We start from the raw sequence: 27,411 nt of genomic DNA on the forward strand, positions 1-27,411 counted from the left end.
CAGCTTGAGGTAATTCATCTATGAAGGCTAAGGTTATAACCTCTAGTTTATGTTTAAGATTGTTTAACTTTACAGTTCGTTTTAATTATGGCTAATATTTTGTTAGAGATTTTGTAATGTGTAAAAGACAAAGTAATATAGATTTTCTCTGGCCGTGTTATTATAATTGTGTTTTAGTATTGTAATAGTTGTTAATATGTTTAGAGCGTACTTTAAATATTTGTGTGAAATGGATTTCATCAGGGACTGTAATTGAAATGCAAGCTTGTAATATATCTGTTTTTTAATATAGTGCCTGTTCTCGATATTGAATTCAGGATTCTCCAGGATAGCATAGGTTAAAATTGTGGCAATGGAAAGCAAACAGGGAATGAACGAAATTATGAAGGACTGGGGATCAGATGATGAAATCGCCAGTCCAGTTTCCATAAAAACATACAGACGAAAGTTAGGTAATTTTTTTTATATTTTAACTTTTTTATTCGCATTGGCGCCGGGTAAGTAAAATAATTTGTATAGTTTATTTACTTATGATTTAAAACTTTCTTTAGAGGCAGTATGATTTTAGTGTGGGTTAAAACTATGTAGTATGCGCATAATTCTACTTTTTTTAGCATTTCACTAACGATGTTTATATCTGTTAGCACTTCGCCAATTAAATATAATCATCTTAATCCAAGTACCACAACAAACATAATCGAGGAAGATTCTAATTTGGAAAAAAAGGGACATTTCATTTTAAGATTAGCTCTGGTTGAAAAAAATCATTCTGATGGTCCTGGTCTATTTTTTGACGCTCCTCAAGGGTATATTGTCACACTAAGATGATTATAGAAGGATAATTCTTGGAAAACATCCTAGATAATGAAGCACTAGGAGTATTCAATTCAATTGTAAACATACTTTGCTAGAGTTTATCACATACAACCGTGGAATCGCCGCACTCCAACAATGCGCACGGAAACCTTTTATAAGTGATTTACAATTGATAAATGGCAAATAAACAATTCTGACATTTAATCTTTTTTTCAGTTTATCTGGGACCGGCGAAATTATTTCAAAATATGAAGGATAATGAAAGGGAAAGTGCGCAACAAGGTAAATACTATTGTTTTTCATTCGTGAACTTAAATTTTATGCGAATTGTACCTGAATTTAGTTTTGTTATCCTTTTTCTTCAAGTTTATATATATTTTTTTTGCTTGCACGATTGTGCAAAGTTTAAAAGTTATCTTGCACCTGATGAACTTTTTTTGCTAGTACTGCTTTGATTTATATTTAATTATGCACTGTATCGTTAAAGTTCTTTCCTTTTTGCTAATTATATAAGTTACGCATAAAAAGCTCCAAGATTACCTTGTAGATCAAACGTTGGTTAGGCTAACGGTCTCCTGTGGTTGGGTGGTCGAAGACTTCACATAAATGTGCTATTAAAGTACTTAACAGCGTTCAAAAGTTTGGTTCCTTTAGCTTTAACCGCAACCACTTTGGCCTTAGAGGTTCTTCTAATCTATCAATAGTTATACCCAAGTTGTAGCTAGAGCTATGATAAACATCTGCTGAAAGGGCAAGCATGAATCTTGTCAGTTATAACAGAAAGAAGCCGGAGATTCTAGGATTTCTACCTTATCAAAAAATCCTTCAGTTTTTATATCGGGAGGAGAGACTTGGAAGCGTAGATAGCTTATGTCAGACTACAAACTCATTGGCCACGGTGGCGTGTAATTTTTTCTGGCCAATCCCCATCGAAACTAATCTAGGATATAAGAATATGAAATTCAAGCTTATATACTTTATTTCGTATCATCAAAAGAGCTACCAAATTCCAGGAAAATAATTAGGTTTACAAAAAAAGGATTTAGGTGCTCTTGAGAGAACAAGATATTGCCAGCTTTTACCTTAAATGAATTTGAACTGATAGATTTTGATATTTTTTGTTTATTTTGCCTTAAATTCAATAGAAAAAATCGATTAATTTTTTATTTTGGTACTGTGACTTCTTCTCTTAATATTTACTCACAATATAAGAAGTCTCTGTACGTTGCACTAGTCGGGTTTATGGTAGCGTTTGAATTTTTGTTCATTTTTTTTTATTTAAAGACATAGGAGTCTATCTCCAGGTTCTTAAGTCTTATCAAACAGGTAAGAAAGGCATTCTGAAAGTGCTTTGTAGAAATCTTAAATAATCTCCTAATGTATTAAAAGTTCTTCGAGGTTGCTCTCTTGGATAGAATTCTTAGTCTAGCGATAATTAGATTGTCTTTGTAAGTTATTGATTTTTTTTTTGAACTTATTACAGATCAGGGCTAAAAAACAATATAATTAACGAATTATCTTTATGCTATGTGCTGATGATCACTTATAATTGCTGAACAATGATTATGTCCTTTCATTTTGCAGCTGGAGTAAAAACATCATTGAATAATAAAGAAAATTCAAATGTAAATACCAATTCTACGGTGATAAATGCAGCTGCAGAAGGAAAAATTCTTGGTCGTTTGGTGTGTGGTATTTGCAAATTTAAGACAAACATACCATCAATCATGAAGTCTCACATGCGGAAACATTTACGAAAAAAAAAGGTTATTTGTGACAAATGTTTTCGCGAGTTTAATAAAGGTGTTGATTTAGTGTTTCACATTAGAAAGGTTCATAAAAAATTTCTACATAATTGTAATAAATGTACTTTTAATACTTCGAAACTAACTACATTGAGAAAACATATTGCTGAAACTCATGAATGTGTCAAGCAGAAGTCAGTAGAAGATGCTGCCTTAAATGGTGAAGATGACACAAAAAAACCAATTGAAAATAGTATAGATAAACCAAAATTTACTTGTTTCATATGTGAATATCCTTTCAATAAAATTCAGTTTTTAAGAAGACATATGAAATTGCATGAAGGTAAAGAACCTTTTGTGTGTGCTGTATGTGGCAATTATTTTAAAGAACCTGATGATATGGAAAGAATTTCGAATTCTGAAAGTGGACAATATCAATATCAGTGTAAGTGTAAATGTATATTTACACTAGTTAATCCGCTTAAACCAAAATTGATTTTTTCAGAAAGTGAAAGACCTTTTGAATGTGGTGTTTGTTCTTGTAAATTTAGACTTCCTCACATACTCTATTCACATATGAAATGTCATGCAGAACGTACAGCATATAAGTGTAATAAGTGTAGTAATACTTTTAGATTGATGGCACATTTAGAAAGCCATATGAAAGCTCATAAGCCATGATTATAAGAAAAAACGAGACTATAAACTTAGCTCAATGAGACCGAATTTATAAACTGTGAGATAGTTCATTAAAGACCCAAGAAACTAATTAGTAGGCACATGAGTGAACGAACTGTGCTCTTCATAATTTTTGCTAGGGCAGAACGATTTGTTTTAGTCGGCTTAGGACGATATTTATTATATCGCCTATGCTACTAAAAACAATTATCGGATGAATACTGATTGAAACTGCCATTTTTAGCGGTATAAGAGTTTCCAGGGGCACTAAGAAGGTCCAGAATGGCAGTAGCCGAAGGTTTATAAGAAAAAGGAAAATATGTGTATAATGTAAATAATTTATGTAAAATTTAACAAGCATATTTAGTACATCTGCGTTTAAATTAAAAATGTACCTGGAATGGCAGCATTAAACATAATTTGTAAATTTTTCTATTCCATTCCACTGTTCTCACTTCGGTGACATACATTGTTTCTGGGTTGCATCGGCTCTGTTAAGTAGAGAGACTTTTTGAGAAGACGAAATGTAGTGGATCTTAAGTTTAGATTAGACCATTAGCAAAGTGAATGCCTGCCGAACCGTATATGTTAAGGATTGTACACTTTTTATAAATTTGAATAAATTTATAGCACAAGAGTGCATATTCTTGGATTTTTATATTTTTTCTATTTAATGATGGTATGTTTGGAAGGATATAAATCTCCAAAATATTTGTCTTTTTGTTTAAAAAAAAACTTCATTTATGTTCTATGAAATGTAAATTGGATGATAAAATACCTTTGAAACTTTTTATAATTAATAAATGTTTTAATAATTTAAGTTTTACAAAAAATCTCGTAGTTTCACTTTAATACTTGTTCCCTATAAAGAGAATAAGTAAAAGTTAGATACACACTTTGTATCCAAAACAATCGCGATCTGTCTTTATTAAAATTGATGAAACAATTTTAATAAAAAATTATTAAACTTAAAACCGAATTCAGTAATTTCACTGAGTACTTTTTTTCAAATTTACAATGCCTGAAAAAAGAAAATTAACTACAAGCTGTTTTTATTTTTTACATACTGCATTATTTAGATATCTTTATTTGATTCTGCTATGTACTAATAAAAACAATGTTTACTAAGTGCACTACATCATTTTTATTTCCTTTTTTATCAAATAATTAGCATATCAAAAATGGTTAACTTTCATTTTTTACTTTATTATTTTTTTAAACAATGTTCAACAATGGTAAAGAGGTCGTAAAATATTTTGTTTTACATTAAAAGCCAGCTTAAGTAAAATATAATCTCAATTTTCTTTTTAAATTTCAGGTTTAAATCAATTAATATCTATAAAGCAAAAAAAAGCTTTATAGTTAATAATTATCTGATTACTAACTCGACAATAATAACTGAGGATTGTGATTAGAAAGGATTCTTTCTCTTTCCTCGTTGAAGAATGATGACATGGCAACAATGATTAACGAATCAGATGGTAATAATTATAACACTTCTTAACTTATATAGCCATTGCGCCTTACTGGACTATTATTATTTCCAAACGATCAATAATTAATTGATGGGAGGTCTTTTGGCGCAAAATAACCATTTTTGTGGCACTGAACTTTTCTTCTAAAACTGTTAATAAGAAATCGTTGAAAAGAATTTTGAGTTGTTCAACATTTCCATCAAGGGTTTACCACCTGCGTAACAGCGTCATCCAAACGTGCAACATAATCTTAATGGAACATTATGCATTAGGAAAAATGAGACAAAAAATTTAGTGTATTTAATACAATTTAAAGTACCATTATTACTAGTGTTCCCTAAGTTGTGGATTTTACATAAAAATTACAGTTTACTGGCGGGTCAGTTTATTTTTAGCAGAAAATATTTTACCATCAATTTCTTCAAACTGAGAAAAGAGGAATTACGGATATTTTTTTTTAAAATTTTCCCAAATATTAGTCCTGCTTAATAAATGGCGAGAGAATGTGTAATAAAAGCATAACTTGTGCAATTTATACTGCACCAAATTTATCCACCAGCACAAATTTTCTTGTTACACTTTCATCACTATTTGTTTCTTCTGGTAAATTTGAAGATTTTGTTTCTACTTGATCTTGATTATTGGATGAATTGTTTAAGTGTTTATCACTTATTTCTGCAATACCTTTTGAACTTTGCTGTGGTAAAATTATTCCATTTTCTGATTTTACTGCGCTTGTGGCTAAATTTTCTTTTGAGGTTTGTAAATTATCATCTCCTTTATTTTTAATTTCTTCTTCAGTCTTAAGGGAATTATTTTTATTAACATGAGTACTATTAATAAAATTAGTTTCTTTAGTTTTTAAATCTAATTTACCATTTCCATTTGCATCTTTTTTATTTTCATCTTTAGTTTCATCCATCCTTGCAGCATTACTTTTCTTGGTTAACTGATTATCAGAAGTTTCACTTGATTTCATTGTTTTATCCGCTTCACTAGAATTTTGTATAAGTTGATTTTCTAATTTAACTACTCCTTGAGTATTTTTCTCATTTAATTGGTTAAAATTTTGATCAGTTGGCTTTGTATCAGGTGTCCTTAAGCCATCATTTGATATCTCCCTTGTTGACATTTTTGGTTCTGTTGATTTACTTCTTGCTGTTGACGAATTTCGCCTTGAATCTTTTTTACCCTGAAACCATATATATAACTACTTTGATTACTATTTGTCAAAGGCTGTTAGATTTATTATTTAAATTCTTAGGCCTAATTCACACTTGATTACAAAGTTACGCTGCTTTTATTTCAGATATGAAATCTGAAATATAAACAAAATTGAAAGTTCGTTTTTCTGTTTTGTTTTGCTTGAAGAGTTTACTGAGGATGGTGGAATAACAAAGCATTTAAAGATTCCCTGAAGTAACTTAGCTATATGAGAGAAGTGCATTTATAATTTTAGATAAATTTGCAACTACAGACTTGGGAGTTATGCGTGTTTCAAGAAACTGAATCGCTCTTTATTAAATCGTTCCTATTTTGATTTTTCTTTAATTACCTATAAAATTACTGTGTTTAATATTTGATAGTTGGTGGTGTATCCATATTTTGAAGTTACCCGTACCCGTGAGTCCCTAAATGTGGGGGGGATCTTTTTCTAATCTACCAGACAAAGCCCTTCCCCCATTTTTGTAACCGCTAAATGCTAATAGGAAAATCTAATCTAATGAAGATTGAACTTACTGTATCCTTCACATATACATGTGAAGCGCCACTTTGAGCAAGTGTGAATGGCGGCATAAACACTTTTGTAAAAATTAATATAATTAATGTTAGTGTGCAACCTGGTGTACTCTATAAATCTAAAATGTGTAAATTTGATTTTCCTAGACCTAATCTATGTGAAAAAGTTTAAATTATCTAATCAGCCATTATTTAAATATAAAATTTTCAATTATGATTTTCATGAGTAAAATCTTTAAAAAAGACTCTTAGCTTTTTTAATACCAGTATTTTAAATAAAACACATTTTTGAATATTGGTAATAAGAATAAAGTAAATTTAGAGAATTTAAACATCCTGGTGGACCTAACGACTAATTCTTATATTTAATAAAGTAAAGTAAAATAATAGCCTATTTTTTCAGGCGGGAAAGCCCGCTACCAATTAGTGGTCGTGGACGGAGGCGACTAGCAAACATACTTAACTATAAATTTCTTTTATTAACCATTAAATAAACTCCAAGGCCTAAGACCTGGAATCAAACCCAGTACCACAATACATATTAGCTTCGCAGGTCTCGCCTCTAACCGCTCGGCTACCTTCTTATATTTAATATAAACCATATATTATCAATTCAAAATGTACGAAAAAATACTTAATCGTTGGCATGCTATAACTGATTTAGTAGTAAGAATTAGTCATGACTAAATTTTGCTCAAAACTCCAACTTTTTTTTCAATTTACACTTAAAAACTTGTATTTTTACTATTTTTTTTAAATTTTATATTCGTATTGAATGTCTTACAGCTGCCTAAATTAGTGCCCAGTGCTTTCTTTCCATTGTGCATACCTGACCTCCATTTCTCTTGATTCAGTCGCGTAGAACTCATCATTTAACTGAGTACTGTTGGAAATCAGAAAATGATAACCTGAAAGCTTGGAATTTTATAATCCGAGACCACCGCGTTACAGTTTTCGGGTTAGCTTTGAACTCAATATTCTATTCTAAAAAGTTAGAATACGTTGGTTGGGCCATGTACAAAGGAGGGGCTCCAAAGCTAGCTTTATAAGGACATTAAGTCTTTCAGTGAAACTTAACAGTGGAGAAAGACCACTCAATTTCCACCACTTCAAAAACAGAGGTATTGTACAATGAAAATAATTGAAATAGAAATTGGAGAAAATCAGAAAAGTGGTGTGCGACTTACGACGTCTTATCCCTTTCTGAATTTTAAGAATTCTCTGGAAAAATGACTCCATTGATTTCCTTAAACTTAGAAAATTCTATCACAATAACCATAACCAATACTTTCAATTGCATTTTTTCTTTAAAATGCTATAACATGCTCTACAGAGGCTTGCCATTCAATTTATGTAAATTAAGGCAAAATTTAAACAAAAAAATCCAGGAGCGTTAATTTCCTAGCCTAATGCAGAAGATATTCGAAGTTTAAAATTTTTTTATAATTTAAAATTGTATGATATTTGAAAAACAAAAAAACATGAAATGGGTAGTTCATTTCAGACCAGACTTTTCAAAATTTTAAGTGGCTACTAAGATCCCAAATTAATCTTTTGGTATCGTCATTTTTCTATAAATACATTTGTTAATTCTATGAAAATGTTTTGAAAAAATAAAATTAGAAAATGACATAAAATATATTGTGTTGCTGAGGATTTCTTTTTGCCCTAAAATAATTATTTATAGTAAATTCTAGGGGAATTTTACTATACAGTTCTATTATTTTTTAGTTTTTAATAAATTAATTACAATTTTTAATAATTAAGTTAAAATAAATTAATAATTGATTCTCTTTTAACATTGCAAAAACATTTCTTTGTATTATTTTAAATTAAATATAGCATAGAAATATACAACCGATGATAGGACAAAATATAAATTTTTCTGCGTGTAAATTAGTTTCATGAACATATATATATAATATACTAAACATGCAACATGCAATTTTAAATTAGTTTTTTGTAATTAACATAAAATCATTTATTTACAAATAAATGTGTAATAATAATTATGAAGCGTTTGCAAATTTCGAAGGGTATAACTAGCATTAGAGCTGAGCGAAAAACAATAAAAAATATAAGATACATAAGAAGTAAATAAAAAAAAAAAAAAATGAAGAAAAATTAGTTTATAAATATATTTATCATTAAATGAAATATTTCAACGTCATTTCTTTGTCATAAAATTATTAATTAAAATTTATTAAAATATGAGTAGTACATCATAAACTGTTTTAACTCTTTCCGTACAATTTCTCTCCTGATTTCAATTGTTCTACCTTAAATTTCCAAAAATATGTGTAAATAATTTTGGGGATTATAAACTGAAAGAAAAAGATGTAAATCAATATTGCATGTAATTAAAAAAAAAAAAAATTAATAAAAAATAAATGAATGAAGATTGGTGTTTGGGTATGAAGTTGGTTTACAAACAGCTAATAATTAATAAATCCAGTAAATTCTCAAATAAAAGGGTATAAAAACATTTATAAAGGAATTACACTAGTACATTTGGGTGTACCATTTTTATGTATATATATTTTAATTTCTTTGGTTTGTATTAATTACTAAATCTTTCTTTTCTGATTTACTCTCGTTAAAAAAAAACTTTTACAAATGTCTTAGAAACTAATTTAAATTTCATATTTTTTTCAGAAAAAAATTACACATTAAATTTAAATTATAATTGAAAATGAAAAATATAAATTTGTACTAAATATTTCAATTAAATTAAACTTTTTTTTAAACAAACATTTAAAAATTGCTCTTTCTAGTTCAAATGAAATGGCAACTAAAATATTTACTTAATATAGAAAAATAAACTTTTTTTTAAATGTTTTTAAAGAAAATAAAACTAGGAAAGTATACCTAATCATAGTTTCAGCGTTATGGTAAGGGGGGAAATCTAGATGAGTGGATGATTTCTGAATTTAAATGTTAAGTTGAAAGAGCAAACAACAAGTTTATCTTTTTGTTCCTCTTGGTACTAGTGGAAAATTTGCCTTGGCGTTCGATTATTTTAAGAGCAGTGCTGGCCATAAGTATCTTGAAGGGTATTAGGAATGATAGCTAGGAGAGTACTTAAATGTTGTTCCAGGATGGGGTTAAAGCCACATTTCCGTTTAGTGCTAATGACAATGGGATTTCTGTAAGTCTCTTCAAATCTGAAAACTCACAATTTTTGGCCTTTCACATGATTACAACTTAGGCAGTGTATTCAGAAACTATATTCGACATTCTAAATCCAATCGATGATTCCAAGCGACTTTCCGCTTGCCCTGGATTCTGATTAATACCCGACACAGAAGAACAATATTGTTCTGTCCAATTGTTATAATCTACTGTGATAGCTCAAGAAGATCGTTTGCCCAGTTACATTCCATTTCACAATTTTCCTTGAAAAAGGATGATTAATGCCAATTTTGATGCACGTTAGTTTAACGGCAGTGAAATTAATGATTCCATGGAGTCTTTTCATTCCGATACCTTGCGGTGTGCTCAAATCTAGTTATCGCAGCTATTACGTTTTCGTATCTTACACAATGTTTCTAAAAGTGTCATATTAGATAAAAAAAAGTCCCACTATTCTGATGTTAAGAGGCATTTCTTTGACTCTATTAAGAGGACAATGGTGGGGCATTGGACGTAGAGTATTCTAAACATCTAAGAGTAGTTTTCAACTGTTACAACTTGAGTTTTGACATTACAAGATGAATTCGCTTCCCTTAACGGCCAGATCCAAAAGTGGAAGCTACTAACGATATTGAAGACCGAAATTATTCATAATTTTGGTCTTGAGTCCTATACAGTTGAATTTACAATCTACTCCTTTCTACATTTCCACATCAAGTTGCTTCTTCGCTCAGCTGTTTAAACACTTAGTTTTAACCTGAGCATAGATCGTTGCACACTAAAGTAAACATGTAAGAGTTTATGGATTTGAAAGTACTTGTTAAGATATCAGAAATTAATTACTGAAAATGATCTGCTAAATTCTGTTTTTGGTTTGTTTGTTTGATTAAACAAGTATAATGCTCGCCAATTAATAGCAATTAAAGCAAACCTAGTTTGATTTATATCAAATGGAAATTGTACTACTATTTGGACTGTATGTAGACAGTAATCATAAAGAGGCAAGGAAATAATAAACAATTTTATTTAAAAAACAAGATATTAATACGTGCGTATATACGATATATATATTGTGTGTGTGTGTGTGTGTGTGCGTGTGTGTGTGTGTGTGTGTGTGTGTGTACAAATAAAAAGCAGTGACCATAAACAGACAAATTTAAAAATGTACAAAAAACATGAACAATAATGTCAGAATTTTCCAGAAGCTTGTCATGAAGATGGCCAACTAACTTTCTTCATGTTGGGGCAAGTGCACCGGACTCTGCAGGAAGAAGTAAAAGCGTGATGAAGCAAAAAATAAGAAAAATAGTGCAAACTATACTATATATTATATTAAAAAATTTAAATATTTAGGGAAAGCTTAAAACTGGTGCACAAAGTAAATTTACAAAAATATATTGTTTTAAATGTTTCGCTAATATTATGTGCTGTTGAAAGTTTTTTTTAAAAAAAAAAAAATTACTGGATATGAAGAATAAGTTCTGAAGTAATAATATGATGGCTTTGACAATTTGTACAGACTTCATATATTTTTTTATTTATTTATTTGTTGTTTTTTGTTTTTATCTTGAATGTTTATTTTATACATTAATGTTGAAGCTCATGTTTGTGTTGTAAATAATATCTTATAGAGCGCTAGAAATGTGCAACACAATTAATGAAATAATTTGTTAAGATTTAGTTTCGAATTTCCACTTGGCTGTATAATTATTATTATTTTAAAATTATTTAAAAAAATAAGTTTTCCGGATTAGAATTTAAGAAACTGCCCTGATTTATACGTATATAAAATTTCTCTTTGTTACACGTTTATAAAAGATCTGGAAAATTATGAAAACTATAAAAGATTTGTTTTCCTAGCTTCGCTTTACTGCTCTTTAAAAAGAATGCATTACTTCTCATCTAAAGAGATAAAATATTTTGCTAGAATTCCAAATTTGAATAAATTCGGTTATAGAAATCGGTTCTTCAGTTTTGAAATTTTCTTGAAAATAGCTATTCGAATTTCGCTGGTTTGACGTGGCAGAATATAATTAGTCATACTATCTGTCGAACTTGCCATCAAGTAATAGAAATACTAAATTCGATCAAACTCAATTTCAGAAGTTTGTCAATAAGATTATAATTATTGTAGTAAAAAAAAATCATGAAAATGTTTTAAACAACACGCTGTTCGGGTAGTAAGTGTAGGGAATTGACTTTAAATTTACTTATTATACCACATCTGTAAAGAGAGTCCACCGTTTAAAGTTTGGCCTGAGTAAGCTATGTAATATGTATTTATTATACATAATACATAATACGTTTTAGACATGAATCTAATTCTGAAACGTGCGCAGTAGTTTACAGTACTTTCTCCGCATACTCAGCCTAAAGTAACTATGGTAATAGAGGCGCTAGCACCCGAATCTGTATTGGTTCTAATTTAATCTTCCCTCTCAATTCAAAGTAAATAAACATTTACCAACCGAAATGGAGAATGCTGCAATAATTTGTTTACATCAGATGCATGGGACACTCAAATGTACATGGGGATCTATACTATATAGCGCCTTAAAAGTAATAATAACCAACACTTAAATTCATGAGTGTGTGTGCATAGCCAGGAAAACGAATCATTGTTTTCTAAGTATAGACAAAATTAGTTCTGATTTCTGTTACTGAAACTGAAGAATAGAGTACTTCATGTTATGAGTGGAATAATTTTTTTTAGAAAATTATGACAGACATTTTGTAGTTTTTAACATGATTTCAAAAGACATACAACAAAGACATCAAAATTTTACGTGGTTCACAAAAGTAAAATTAAAAATTGAATTATTTAAAACTTATCAGTGATTTAGCTGATAAAACTAGAAAGGGTAAAACAACTTTTTTTTGTACATCATGGTGAAGGCAAAAACAGATTTGAAAGAAGTAAGAGAGAAAAACCAAATAGAGTAATAGCTCGACCAAGGGATAATATTCAACAATTAGCAAAAATCACCACCAAACTAGAGAATAGCAAGAACTGGTTATTTCGAATTGTTCTTTAGTAGTTAATAAAAAAGCAATTTAAATAGCTCTTTGAAAGTAAGTTGGATAAACTTTGGTACCTTATCAGATAAAATGTTTTGTAAAAGATATCTTCGAATTCACTTCAGAAAAAATATTGTGGAAAAATATTCATATTGATTGATTTATCGACCCACTATCACTACTTTTGCTCTTTCTTCAATTTATTGGAGACTTTATTAAATAAATACTTTTTGCCTTCGTTTCTGAAGTATTTATTTCCACATGCCATAATTATTGGGTAAAATAGTTCATGGATGGATGGCAGAAAACTATCAAGAAAAGTTTATAATTACATAAAAATTTGATTATTTTTTTTTCTCTTTAGTTTTTGTCTTGGAATACAAAAGTAATTGTAAGTAGGCGTTAGTCAACTTATACACTCTGAAATATTATCCACTATCAATATTTTCTATTGCCTTTTGTTTTCTTACTTTATAAAAAAGATACAAACAATAATTTAATGTTCTAAACGAAATAAATTAATAAATGATAATAATTAGAAAAAAAGTCATCAAAAGGGTAAAAAGCTCCTATTATCAGAATAGATATGATGTAGTTAAACAGATAATTTGCTCTACAAATTTATATTATCCTAATGAAGGCAATAAATTTGCCTAGACGTTGGTTAAAAAAGAAATTTATCTAAAAAATAAAGCTCAAATATTGTAAATTATTGTTATTATAACTATGATTATGGAAATAAATATCTCTGGAACTTTGGTAAGAAAGTAATGAAAAACCAACCTCCACTAAAGAAGCAAGAAAACAGTAGTGAAGAACATTCATGTTAAATTTGATAAAAAATGTGAAACTGCTGCAAAATTTTATGATAAAGTATGAATTTAATGTCGAGTAATGTTTCAAAAATGTGTAGTAATTATTAACAATAAAAATGAAAATTCACTAAACCTGATTAGGAGTGCTGTTAATGTCACTAGTTGATCCTGCCATTTGTTTCAAATAAGTTTTATCATCGTAAATTTTTTTATCTCCTCCTCCTGGTTTATGTTTTACATTGTCCAATGATCCAATTTTGCTTTGTGCTTTTATCTCTAACTTCTGATCTTCGATCTATGTAAAATATAAATATATAATTATTATTAGGTTCTTGAAGATTATCTAGAGCAGGCAGTTTATTAAACTGTGGACTTACAAATTAGTGCTTACATAAAATAAATTGTGAATAGCAATTATCTTTTAGTTAACTGCCGCTGTCAGTTATAAGCATCATTTACAACAATATTGTTCATCTAAACATTCGACCTGGTAAATGCTATGAGTAGATTATTATCATTATGTAAAAGGACTATTTACACATAAAACATGACAATATATAATTATTCATTATTAAAATTAAACTCATTTGATTTCCTTGGATTAGTAAAGTTGAACTTTTTAGCATGGTACAAAAGTATTATTTTGTTCCTTGCAACTCATTCTTCCAATAAGAGGAGGAAATAAATTATTCATAATAAAGTTTATTAATTTCCCAAAAAATATATTAAAAGTATAATTTCTTGCAGAGAAGAAAATGTTAATTACAAGTTTTACTCTTCAATTCAAATTTTCTGAAAGCAATAAAACTTAAGCAAGAATTTTTTTTTTTGTAAAGAAGCAAAATCTGTATAATCAAAATTGCTATTTTATGCAATATTGATGGAGGCATTAAAGTAAGTGAGTGCAGTTAAGGTTTGAAAATTAGTATGGTAGTTTAGTGTTGTATCTTAACAGTTAAATTAGAAATGTACGTATTCTACATAGGTTAGGTTTGGCAGCTTCCCAAACTTTACAGTCGCACAATCAAATCATAGTGTTGTAAATTAGTATTGTGCTAATGTTTTGCTTTCTGTCCGGTAAACGTGTAAGTTGTCAAAATCAGTAATTTAACGCTAGGCGAAGGTTCCAAGTGAGGAGATGGTCTAAGAAGAGTCCACAGTAGCGAGTCTCAAGCGGCGCTTGGTTGTAGTGGTGTGAATGTCATAAAAAACATTTCAGACGAATCTGAAGTGAAAATGCAGTAGTACATCTCTCTGTTATTCCATTATAATAATATTAAAGTTTTCCACCGAATCGATTGATCAATTTAACAACCAATTTAATAATAGTACGGAAAGAAATTAGCTCAGTGTTTAGCCCACTGAATTCCCATTCCGTGTGTCCCGGGTTCACTAAAGGTTAGCCTGTAGACTTTAGGCCAGCATTGCACTAAAAAAAGGCTCTGATGTTGACGTGCCTTAAACAAAAAATTATAACAATAAAATAAATAATAAATGAACAGGATAACAGGACTCCTTAACAAACAACGCAAAGCTTGTGTTTGTGCAAAAAATCAAATTACACCTAAATATATATGATAAGTAGTTTTATACCCTAAAAGGTACTATACCGTCCGGTTTAACCTTGGTTTATGCCATAAGGTTTTTTTTCGTGAGGGGCTGAATGGCTTACAGTGCTCTACCTAAAATTTATATAGCTCAAAAAAACCCGTCCTAACATTTTTCATTAAAAATAAGAAATTCAGAAAAATAAAAATTTTCTTGAGGAAGATGTCTTTGAAATACGCTTTTTTTTAGAGCAATGAATTGATTTGAAGAATATTTGAATAAGTTTTGCAATTGCTATTAAAATCTGAAAATTACTTTTAAAGTTCGTAAGCGTATTGTAAACTAAACGTATTTTTAGCTTTTGTAAACTAAATTTCAAAAATGTCACGAAAATAAGACGCTTCCCACGTTTCATGTTAGAGTTAGAGAAAATAAAGCATTAATTGCTTAAGTAATTAAACATTTTTGATAGTAGTATTAAAATAATGTGATTACCTATAGTTTACTGGAAAGCATTTTAAAAAATTGTGCAGATAACGATCAAAAATAAAAAGAATTTAAAAAAAAAAAATTAGATACTAATTAGTACAATGTAATAGTTTAAAACTATTTTTTTTTTTTTTATTGTTTATTGTTAATTCTACAAAAAATAAAAAAAGTCTAAGAACAAGCACAATAGTGAACATGGTTAGTTTACATGCGCACAAAAATCTACCACTCATTGTTACTGTTAATCACTAACTATTAATCTGAAATTAGTAAGAAATACATTTTTTTTTTTAAACATGCTCATGAACTTACCATTCTACTTTCTTGACTGTTTCAAACCTACAGTTCCAGATGTGTGAAGCTAACAATTTTAAACTACCGTCTTGAGGGTAGCTAATTCTTTACAATTTTATAGCACAAATAGAATTTTAAGCTTTAATACGGTTTCTTTTTTTTGTTTAGTTTTAGTTTCAATTTTTGTTACAAATTTGAAAGCCACACAATTATTTGTAATAAATAATTAAACGCAAAAACCATTGTTTTTCTTTTTTATATAAATACTAATGAATAAAGCAAAAATATTTTGTTTCTGTGAAAGTAAAAATGTTAGAACAGATATGCAAAAATACTAAAATGGTTTCTGATGAATCTTTTATTTTTCAGAAATAAATACGTTAAAATTACAGTTTAATATATTGTTTAATAAGTGATGTATAATTTGTATCATTTAATTAAGAGATGCTATTTATAGTTAAGAATAAATTAAGTGATGAAAGAAAATCTATGGGTATTAATGAAAAAGGAAGCTCTTTGTGATATAAATGGTATAAATTAACATTGGCTAATTTTTACTGTAAATAATTACAAATTTAAATCATGGCACTACTAAATTCATAGGTTGGTTTTATTTGTCTGGGATGCATGGATTTTTTTGTTGGATGCAACAAGTCAATGCGTTTTCTCCTCAACCTTACTTTGCACTGTTTACCATCTACAATAGTTTCGAGCTGGCTATCCAACATTCAAATCATGCTTATACTCGTATATACAATCTTATGAAAACGATTTTGCATTTTAAAAAATGGCCAACTTGAATGTTGGAATTAGGGAGTGATTGTGAAGTATTATAAAAACAAACATTAGAATGAAGTTGTGATGTCACATATGCTGCTTTATTTTTAGAGAGAGGAAAGCCCTGTTTCTGTACAGACCGTTCAAAAATTGAGCCAAGATTTGATGTAAGCTTCGAAAGTTCTTAAATTAATCTGTTCAGAAGGCAGCTATTTGAGATAACCATCTGATGAAGTAACCAACACGTGAAATCACGTGTCATCCTACCGTCCATAAATGTCACATTCTCGCAGCCGAGAGCAATCTGTATCAATTGCGCCCCAAAATTCTGCACGCTTTTCTTTAATTTCCGAAAAATCTTCTTTCATTACACTGTTGAAAATTGAAAATCATTTCAAACCAAAAAGAAATGAACCTCTTCAGAGGCTAGCTGTCCCATCCCATCTTCCTATGAAAAAGATTTGAAAATAAATGTTGCTGAGCGTACAGTGATGTCTGCCTTAATGGTTCGACTATGGCATAATTTTGGACTTCATTCGAGAGGGATTACAATTTACATCTAAACTCAACACTATTCCAGAATCCTACTTTACTTTTGGCAGAAAAGTGACGCTCTTTAAACGAAAAGAATGTTTCTACAACCAGGCTACGGTAACGTCTAAGAAGTCTCGATAAACAGTTGGATTTTCACTTTATCACTCAAACGTCAAACTAGAATTCAAAGCTATACGTTGTAAAACATAAAGAGTAGCTAATACAAATGGTTTGGGAGTTATTTACTATAAAAAAATAACTGCCGATATCTAAATGGGAACAAATTATTGATTGAAAGAAGGATTTATGTAACAGAAAATAATCACTTATTTTGAAAAATAAGCACACTATGCCACTTGTAGCATTTAGAATTTTAAGCTGAACATTTCACACTTTTATTACTCCCTAATCTTCGTAATTCAAATAAAATCCAGGTTAATTATTTCAAATACTTTCTCTTCAGGCGAGTCTATGTTAACATATGTAAATCAAAATATTGTATAGCAAATTTAATGATATAATATTTTCGAAAGGTGGAACCACACTGAGCTAGAATACACACGAAAATCAAAGATTGTAATATAAATTGATCTTCCAGTCGATTTAGTATGCAATTCAATAGATCAACAGTATTTTTCTCAATCTACTTTGACAATATGTTTATTGTTTTTAAAGCAATTATGCTATTTATGCCGGTTTTACAATAGTTCAATGCTCAACCTCCATCACTACTAAATGATAAATACCATCCACTAAACTGAGGAATAATTTTAGAAATCAAACTAAATTCAGGACATAGATTGGTACTAAAAATAAGGGCTATAGTGGAACTATATTACGAAATACGGAGATAATTTAAAAAGTTCAAAATGTATTTAAATAATGTAACTTTACAACTAGATTATTTAGGGGCAAGATACTGAATATTCTCTAAAAATAGTATTTTTATTTTTTTAATTAAAAAAAGTGAAATTATTTAATCAAATAAGTTAAATAATTCACATAGTAGATATTTTTATTCTTACAATATTCTTTCTTATTACATTACACTTATTAATGACATTAAATTGATATATCATAAACACAGAATACATTATTTTTTAGGTTTATCTTAGTATATTATTCACAAATATCAAAGCTAAAACTGATTTAAAAGGCAATGCACAAAAAAAAATCTGCATAAAAAAGTGCTTTTGTGAGTACATGTGTAATAATGATAAATTTTCATTTTTCCATGTTTGAAAAGCATTTATAAAATAATATTAATAAATAATGGACTCAAGCAAACAAAAAAATAAATAATGTAATTAGTTATTAACTATAAAAACAAAAATGACAGACTTTATAATAATTTTATTTTTTAAATAATTCCAAGTCTCTCGAAGTTGGCTTCTGGTTGTAATAATTTTAAATTGTTCTTTTATGTGATACTTACATCACTAGGGTTTCCCTCCTGAGATCCAGTAGAATTCTAAACAATAATGTTATAAAATCTGCATCACAATGGCATTCAATACTTACACAATTATTGAGATTAAAGCGGTCAACAAAAATGATAAATAAATAAATAAAAAAAACGACAATATTTTAGGTTAGTACACACAAGAATTATGTAAAAAATCTTTGTAACGAAAACAAGTATGTACCCCACAGATACTGATTGTTACTTAAGTCCGACAAACAAATGAATTATTGAGGATAATATTCTAATCGCATACATGCGATTCGAACTGTCCCTTGAGAAAAATAGAATTCTAAGGAAAATGAGGGACTGACTTATTTACTTAATTTACTTATGGACAAGTACTATTTAGCACACAAGGAAAATGGACAAAATTGTTGCTACAAAATCTATTTAACATAAATGTAAATGTTATATATAAATAATATATAATAATAATTTTATTTCATATGAATGGATTATCAAATTTGTTTATTATTAAATAGCCAGCTGGATTCAGGAATTGTAAATGAAGCGATTTATCTTCCTTAGAGATAAAGGAGGAAAACATTGAAGAATTTGCTCAAAGATACAGCCGAGAGAGACGGACTTTCACAAAGAATATTTTTTTATTTTTGATTTTTTTGATTTGAGGAGAAAATTTTTGACTAATAAAAACTGAAGGATCACGATATATTTATTGTTTTTATTTTTTTTAACGATTTCTTTATTAAAAAAGTTTATCAACTTGCCACAAAATGTGCACAACAGAGCTGCACAAAACAGCTTATTCCACCTCCCTAAACCCTAATTAAAAATATAAATATAATGTCATTTTGAACTTATAACACTTATTTTTAAGATAAAATTGTGTGCTAAAATTACATTGAATTTTAAAAGTGCCCCATGTACCTCGTGGTTCGTAGTTGGGAAAAACCATTTTGAGCGAAAAATGCGCTAAATAAATCTGTGTTCGAATTGGTTTAAATCTAATTCATATTTCTCTGCTTATTTACCATTAAAGGTAGAAAAACACACGGCAGATTTTCTTAAATCTTTACTTTTCATATTTTTATATTTTATTTACTGAGATTGACAAAATAATTTATTTAAATAAACACGTTGGACTCAAAATGACTTAATAAGGTCTTCTAAATGTTGATCTCGGGTAATGAGGCACGACTGTAGGTTTTATTACTAAAATAATTAATTTAAAATGTAAAGAAGTAAATAAAACAAAATCTCCTTGCAGCATGCCATAGTGCCACTATGAAAAATAAACTGTACAAAAAATATAGATCGGGTTTGCATTTCTAAAACAGAAAATGAAGATTTTTTTTCTTCGGGAGAAAAAAAAAATTATTCAATTTTAAGATTTTTAATATTTTGCCATGCTTAGACAATTTTCATTATTTTAAAATAAAAACAAATGAAAAACTTCTAAGAACATGCTCAAATTCTCTTTTGATCATATTATATTTATATTTATTTACTTTCCAAATAAATAACCAAATTGAGTTTTAAGATTAAATAATTACAAATAATAAAAATGTTTACCTTTACACTTCCTCCACCGGCAACGTGTTTAATATTATCTTTTGAACCAACTTTCGGTTTTGCTTTGTCTTTAAAGTCTAGTTTTACTGATTCTATTTTTTTATCACCACCTCCTGGTTTGTGTGCAGCATTATCAAGAGATCCAACTTTTGGTTTGGCGTTCCATTGCAGTTTAACGCTTTGTATCTAACAATAAAAAGTATACATTAAAAAAATAAAATAAAATTCAGTTTTTAAGAATTTATACATTTGTAAAATTATAATTTTGATTACAAATAAACGCTGATAAATGAAATGGCTCCATTTATGGATACAGCAATATTTTACCCGGTAAAGAGCTTTCAAGGGTCGATATTAATAAATATGATCTCTCTCAAGTGATTAGCAGAACATGAACTGTTTTGTTTATTGCACTGTAGATTTAGTTTTTAAAAAAATAATGAAAAATTAGGAATCATTTTCGGTCGGCATAAAAAAAAAATTGGATAGAATTCTCTCAGAATCTTATATATTGGAATCGAAGATTTTAAACGACTTCCACTTACGGTCTTCCTAATTAGCCCTCTAATTCGGATTACACACTTCGTTTTGCCATCTGTCTCAAAATTAGGTTTATAAAAATTAAAAATATAAAAAAAAAAAATTGACGAACTTCGTTGATTATACCTTTTTATCGCCACCTCCTGGTGTATAAGTATCGTTCTTCGCTTCTATTTTCGGCTGAACTTTGAAATTAAGTTTTCTAGATTCTATTTTAATATTTCCTCCGCCAGGTTTATGTTTAGCATTCTCCAAAGAACCAATTTTAGATTTAATCGTTTTCAAATTAGGCGACGGTGCTGCTCCAACTTGAACTTTGTTCATCGGCACTTCTTGTGTTCCATAAAAAAATAATATATTAAAATATTTTTACTATATTTATCAGTTATTGATTTTGTTTGTTACTGCTTTTAGTACAAACTTGAATTTGCATTGATGTAGAATAAATTACAAAATCCAGTCATTCCAGAGGAGGACTATAGGATTTTTTAATTATTCCAGAATTTAATGAATAAACATTTGCTAATCCATTAGAAAATTTTTGCCTTCTTAAAATGATAAATATATTTATGATGGGAAGAAAAGAACAACTGATATTTTTATAAAAATAATGGTACATCCTAAATTTTGGCTTTTTATTAAAAAAAAAAAAAACTAACTCTTTTTTTCAGCCGTACTCGGCGTATCAGGTGTCTTCGGTGAAGCGGCTTTATTTGGCGATTTCATCGGAGACTGAGCCGTTGCAAGTTTTTTAGGTGCAGCGGGAGGTACCTTTGAAGGTGACTTCTTAGGCGATTCATGGCCGCCATTGACCACTGCTTCCTAAAAGAAAGATATTTTCATTTAAGTACATAAGCTGTTAAATAATTTGAAATCATGACAAAAGCTAAATATTGATTTTAATTAACAAATGTTAGCTTATTTTGAATATTTCCCTTTCTTTTAGTTAGTTATTATTTACTTATCATTTATCTAAAATAGACGAGAAAATTTATTTTAGTTAATTAAGCTGAATTTACAAAGATTAGAACAAGACTTTCTACGTACATGTGAATTTACTTTTCTGCACAGTTTATATAGTAAAGTACTTTATCTCTACTTAGTCTCAAGTTATTTATACCATGTTGGAGGAGGAGAGCCAAGCCAGAAATGGTTGGGAGCTAATGGAGGCCCTTCAAGGGGTATGGACCTAAAGTAGGTCTAGAACAAGAAGAACATTTGCTAATCTTAGAACTAACACTCAGCAAATACTGACTCTATGTATCAATACTACCAAGTACACGATATGCACTCTACAGGCAGCAGAAAACCTCCATCACAATTTATTAATTACCTTCCTGTCTATATTTGAACTATTTAAATATGTAAAGTGGTGTAGTGAGTATTTTCACAAGCTTACTTTGTGTCAAACTACTGATTAGTTAGATTAGACGCCATTAGCTAACATACTTAACTACTTTTCTCATTTAATACCTTAAATAAAATCTGAGCCATAGAATGGTAATGGAACTAAGAACCAAAGTGCGTATTAGCATTTAATAACTAATAAATATGTAGTGCAGCTTTAGATGAGCTGATTTAGAACAAATTCCCATATTCAATTGTCATAATATGCTTTATATAACTGATTTAAATTCCAAGAGCTTTTAAGTAAGCTCTGGAAATAAATTTTTTAATCAACAAGTTATCAACAGAATAATTTTCTATTTTATTGAATTTACCTTCTCTTATTTTACTTCAAAGTAACTTTTATTTCTAAAACTCGATTTATTTTTTCCAATGCATAACGTGCTTTGTTTCATATTATGTGTCTAGCTATTTTATAAATGCAATTAATTTTCTTATAGGTGTAGGATATGTTGGGTTGCAATAAAAGCAAATGCAGGAATATTGAGGGTGCTAACCAGTAGCTGATTTAACAAGATATTGTGTTCTAGCTGGATATTTTTAAGAAAAGGGGATAGGATTGGTGGAAGATATTGGTATAGGGCTGGCTGGATAAGGTTCTATAAGAAGGAACCTTTACAATCCCCAGGAGATGGACGAGGGAAAAGATTGAAGAAGGAGTTGGTAAAGGCGAGACTACATAGTTGAGTCAGGCTTTTATAAACGGCAAAATTCAAATCCCACAGGAGTTAGATGAGAGATACAGATTAATAAAGATATATGTACTAATTACTTTTGAATTGTGTTGCAAGACTTTTTTAAAATAAGGCTTCAAATAATCTCGTAAATAGGTTGGTGGCGCCCGGACAAAGCCAAAGTTCATTTTAATAATTAAAATTACTGGAATAAGACCTTAAAGCAGATCCAACAGGTGGTGAAAACAGCTGATTAAAAATGTGTTTTTTTGAATGTAGGCATCACCAAACAAAGCGTTTTTTTCGCATACAAGGATTCTATTGCTGTAAGAGTAAACAATGGCTTAATGTTTTCCTCATGAGTAAAGGTTATGAGAACCCTTCACAGTAAAAGAAAATATTTATCAAACAGACTGTAATTAGAATTCTTGTCTTCCAGGGAGCATTCTAAACAAAATATTTTTAAAGCAAATTATTTCGATTCATCTACATATTTCGTTAGGTACTAGATGGGCGTTCACACAAAGATTTCAGTCTTAAATACTTCAATCATTTCTGCGATTTTACGCAAATAATAATTTTAAAGAACTTACTTTGGGTCCGCTGTTGTCATGCGCAGCTGCTGTTTCATTTGTAACGTTAGAATTACTCTTTTCCGCTGAAACAGAAATTAAAGATTTATTTCAATTTACATGATTCCAAAATAAAACAATTAATTAACAATGCATTTAAAACATTTAGAAATTCGTAAAAAATAAAAAACGATTCTTCTGCTAACCATTCGAACGGAGGCATTAAGATAAATTTATTTAACTGTTACCTTTAATAATACAAGAGTTGATAATTGCTAAGGTAGTTTAGAGAATTGATACAGATTTTTGGAGATAAGTAAGGAAAATAGGTTAGCTAAGTAAATAATAGTTTAGACTGATGTAAGTGCAATATTATAAATGACATAAATTCCAACAATATTGAGAAGGTTTACTAACACCAAACAAACTGTAATTATACTGTAGTTACCTTTAACATTTGGTGAGCTGCTTTTTAGGATTGTGGGGCGTTTTGGAGATGATATTTTAGACTCATCAGTTTTCAGATTTGTCTTTTTATTACTTGAAACTTTACCTTCAGTAAAAGTATCTCCATTAACTATTTTTTTACTTATTTCTTTAGTTTCTTTTGTTTTTTCATTGGTTTCCTTTTTTTCATTAATTTTTTTCTCATCTACCGTACTCATTTTAGCACTTTCTTTCACTACTGTGTCTGATCTGGAGACAGGTCTTGTTACTGACGGGACAGGAGTAGAAGAATTACTTAATTTACCGTTATCAAGTTTAGGTGTTTCAGTTCTAATTGATTCAGATGATTTTGGATCGTCTGATTTAAAAGTTATAGGTTTTGAGAGTTCAGGCGATGTAGTGTCTTGTTTTAAATGGTTTGTTTTTATAGTTTCATTTTTCTGAACGTCACTAGTTTTTGGTTGGTCTGATTTAGAAGTTTCTAGCTTAGGTGGATCTGATTTAAGTACTTCTGATGTGTTTGTTTCAGACTTTTTAATCTCTTGTTTTGCGGAATCAGCTACCACTGATTCTGCTATATGTTTTTCCAATTTGGATGCTTCATTTTTAGGATCTTCCTTTTCAACACTTTCAGTTTTATTTATGTCTTCAATTGTTTTATCCTTTGTAACAAGTGAGTCAGTTTTCGCTGGTTCTAAGTTGGCCGTCTCAAGCTTTGAGATTTCTGTTTTAATATCAGAATCAGTTTTCGAAGGATCCAATTTGGGTATGTCTACATTATTAGTAGTTTTTATTTCTTCTTTCAGACTAGAAAGATTGCTTTGCCTATCTGGTAGAGGGCTACGGGCAGCTAATCCTGCCAATGAAGGAGATTGAGGAGGTGTAGCTCTTGAAGGAGGTCTACTTTGTGTTGGCGGTACTTCACTATTCGACGTTGGCGAAACTTTGCCAGGCATCTGCTGAGGAAGTCTCATGCCTTGTGGGGTTTGTGGGGATGTAACAGGTCTTTGACCTGTACCACTCTGAGGTCTACTCTGAGATGTCATAACTACATCATCGTCATCATCGACTGAAGACCTTAACGTCGAACTTCGACTTGGAGGCCTGCTAATGGAGGGTGGTACCCTCTGATTGACGTTTCTCTGGTCTGGCATGGGACTTCTGAGAGGAGAATCTGATCTTTGCAGATATGGGGATCTGACCACAGATCTGGGATCAGGACTTGACATTCCGGATGGATGAGATTCCTGTGATGGTGGTCTTGTCATCTGTGAAGGCGGTGGTCCGCGAGTGGCTGTTTGTGGTCTTGAGCCCATACCGTTTGGCCCTCCACTGAGTGTTCGTTGAGGGCCGTTCATTTCCAATGTATCTGGTGATTGCATTCTCAGTATAGGAAAATCGGGCCCACCTCTGCGGAGAAATTGATGGTCTGGTGGTAATTTTGCCCTAAGTACAGCCCAAGGCGAAATTCGCCTTATTAGTCCTGGATGTGGTAAACGTTGAGCTGGCGGTGTTGCAAATTGGACGGTCTTTCTTTCAGGATGTTCTAGATGTTGTTGTTGGGGTGGTTGCTGCTGAACAGATTTCCAATCGTGATGTTCCTGTGGTGGAGGAGGTCTGATTGGGAATGGATGCTGTTGCAATGGTGGCCGAGGTTGCTGTCTCGGCCAGTTTAAGGACTGTGATGGTGCGTGCGGGGATGGCCTCCAGGAAGTCGGTTGCGCTACAGGTACTTCGTTCTGTTCCTTTACATAAACTACGGGAACTGAAGGAGCAGAATGTGGTGGCTGTTGTACAACACCCTTCGACTCTTCGTCCTTCTCTTCTGCTTCTTTTTCGTTTTCCTCTTCTGAAGTCTCTCCGTTTACCTAATCAACCACCCAACAATACTTTGTAAATTTATTATCAATAAAAAGGCATTATTACAAAAGAGTTTTTAAAAACTTCCGTGACTCCCTAGCCAGGATCAATGTTATGATATGACCTCGTTCGGTCTGTTTGACTGTAACTTGTTTTTTAGGACTGACATTGGGTGGCACCAATTTACTCAACCAAACTCTTATCTGAATATTTCAAGTTGACAATAATTCCTCAACCTTCCACATTTCTTTTTCGCAAATGAATTTTTAGTGAATAAACAATAACATGTAACACTTTGCATAACAGTAATATTTTTTTTAATTACTATTAGAACATTTTAAAACTTAATTGCTCTGTTTTACGCTTTGTGTAGTGGTCTATTTTTTACGTATTTTTGTCTCTCCCTTACCGATTCTTTATCGACAATTTCATTCCGTTTCTCAGATGGTTCATCAACTTCACATTCTTCGTCCACCAAACTCTGCTCGGCTGCTGGCGGGGCAGAGGATTCCGCCGGCTCGGTTGACATTATTATTATTACTTTTTTTGTTTTAATTTAAGAAATTTGTTTTTATTTAAAAAAATATCTTTATTTAAATTAAAATTGGTTTTCTATTTAATTGTCAAATTGAATTATTTCAATGTGACATTCTTTTTTTGTTTGAATTTAAACGCGAGTAATATTAGTTTTATCATTTTTGTTTATTTATAATTAAGCCGTCGAACTGTTGACAAAACACAAAAGCATTCGTTGAAAAAAAATTTTGTTTTCATCAAAAAACATGTAAAAATCAAATTATGCTGGCTTTTATTGGTTTCGTAATAGATTTGTTTGGTAACTTTTGATTTATGTCTTTTTTGGAATGTAGAACTGTAAGCAATTCTCCAATGGCGGTGAAGATTCATCGTTAATTTAAAGTCCATTTTATCAAACCCACTTCCTTTATTATATGATCATCAGTATTGTTCAATTTAAGTAGCTCTTTGGAATCCTCACTCCATAAAAATCACCAAGAACTGACAATAGTTCATATATTTTGATTACCACTATTTAGTTTATTATTTTTCTAGATTGCATCAATAATGTGCTTGTGTTGAATTATTTAGATTACGAAAGTATTTGAACTATTTCCTACTTCATTTTTTTGCTGAGAAAATGTACGGTTATTCTTGCTTTGTGATATTTTGGAAATGAATAACCTCCTACTATTTTGTGTACGCGTGCGCAACTCCTTCCCAAAACACTTTCAAACATTAAGCGGTATTTTAATGTTCAACGGTTAAATTCAATTATTCACGCAATTTCTTATTCTAGTTGCACTTAGCATTTCAAAACTAAATCTAATTTCTGTAATAATATATTTCATGCAATTTTTGTTACAATAGAACTTGTAATTTGTACTATTTGTACAATGAATCATGTAGAGTTGCATTTGAATCGATCGGCCTCGATTGTTTAATCAATAGAAAATAAGAAAAGAGATATTTTATCAACTCTAGTGTTCCTATCAAATTTTTCATATTATTTATTAAATCTTCAAATTTGTATTGATTGTTAATACCTTAATTCCAAACAATTTCGGTAACTTTAGAGATCAGATAATATGCGATTGGATATAATTCAATCAATGGCACAAGAATAATATTTGGAAATAAGAAAGAGTATTTGAAAGAAAGATTTTGAAAAAGACGATTTGCGAGTTACTTTCAGGTTAAAGCGGTGCTTTCTGTAAAGAATTTTGGCAATTTGGGTGATAAAAGGAATTTTACGATCTCTCTTTATCTTCTTATCATACATTAGTTCGCTAATCAGATAAATACTGTTTGGAGAATGGCAGTTTATTGGGAGGCT

At 30.0% G+C, this 27,411-nt stretch overlaps 2 protein-coding genes across 8 annotated transcripts; one reads left to right on the top strand and one right to left on the bottom strand.

Annotated features, from left to right (window-relative positions):
• Positions 1-7: 7 nt before the first annotated feature.
• LOC141454059 (uncharacterized) lies at positions 8-4,372 on the top strand. 2 transcript variants are annotated; one of them, XM_074127852.1, is made up of 4 exons: positions 8-132; positions 293-452; positions 1,033-1,098; positions 2,401-4,372. In XM_074127852.1, the coding sequence occupies exons 2-4, from the start codon at positions 353-355 to the stop codon at positions 3,240-3,242; spliced, it is 1,008 nt and encodes a 335-aa protein (XP_073983953.1). In that variant the 5' UTR covers positions 8-132; positions 293-352; the 3' UTR covers positions 3,243-4,372. The 2 variants fall into 2 exon arrangements, with proteins under 2 accessions (XP_073983953.1, XP_073983952.1); XM_074127851.1 differs by having other exon boundaries at positions 48-452.
• Positions 3,094-26,272, bottom strand: LOC141454051 (uncharacterized). Of its 6 annotated transcripts, none has more exons than XM_074127833.1 (9): positions 25,969-26,272; positions 23,701-25,567; positions 23,274-23,338; positions 21,259-21,421; positions 20,726-20,928; positions 20,060-20,245; positions 18,497-18,532; positions 13,553-13,714; positions 3,094-5,906 (listed from the first exon to the last, which is right to left on the bottom strand). In XM_074127833.1, the coding sequence occupies exons 1-9, from the start codon at positions 26,086-26,088 to the stop codon at positions 5,247-5,249; spliced, it is 3,462 nt and encodes a 1,153-aa protein (XP_073983934.1). In that variant the 5' UTR covers positions 26,089-26,272; the 3' UTR covers positions 3,094-5,246. The 6 variants fall into 6 exon arrangements, with proteins under 6 accessions (XP_073983934.1, XP_073983933.1, XP_073983935.1 ...); XM_074127832.1 differs by having other exon boundaries at positions 20,726-20,931; positions 25,969-26,208; XM_074127835.1 differs by lacking the exon at positions 3,094-5,906 and adding an exon at positions 8,578-8,778 and having other exon boundaries at positions 20,726-20,931; positions 25,969-26,208.
• Positions 26,273-27,411: the final 1,139 nt, after the last annotated feature.

This window comes from Rhodnius prolixus, unplaced genomic scaffold (assembly GCF_049639745.1).
Source record: "Rhodnius prolixus isolate KJV_2025 unplaced genomic scaffold, Rpr scaffold_9, whole genome shotgun sequence".
NCBI classification, from domain to species: Eukaryota; Metazoa; Arthropoda; class Insecta; order Hemiptera; family Reduviidae; genus Rhodnius; species Rhodnius prolixus.

Excerpts from the sequence above, each read along its gene's own strand:
- LOC141454059 (XM_074127852.1), top strand. The coding sequence starts at position 353 with ATGGAAAGCAAACAGGGAATGAACGAAATTATGAAGGACTGGGGATCA. Across the intron at positions 453-1,032 it reads AACATACAGACGAAAGTTAG|TTTATCTGGGACCGGCGAAA; the intron begins GTAATTTTTTTT and ends TCTTTTTTTCAG. Across the intron at positions 1,099-2,400 it reads AAGGGAAAGTGCGCAACAAG|CTGGAGTAAAAACATCATTG; the intron begins GTAAATACTATT and ends TTCATTTTGCAG.
- LOC141454051 (XM_074127832.1), bottom strand. The coding sequence starts at position 26,088 with ATGTCAACCGAGCCGGCGGAATCCTCTGCCCCGCCAGCAGCCGAGCAG. Across the intron at positions 21,422-23,273 it reads ATGACAACAGCGGACCCAAA|GAAGCAGTGGTCAATGGCGG; the intron begins GTAAGTTCTTTA and ends TCTTTCTTTTAG. Across the intron at positions 5,907-13,552 it reads TTAACAGCACTCCTAATCAG|GGTAAAAAAGATTCAAGGCG; the intron begins GTTTAGTGAATT and ends ATATGGTTTCAG.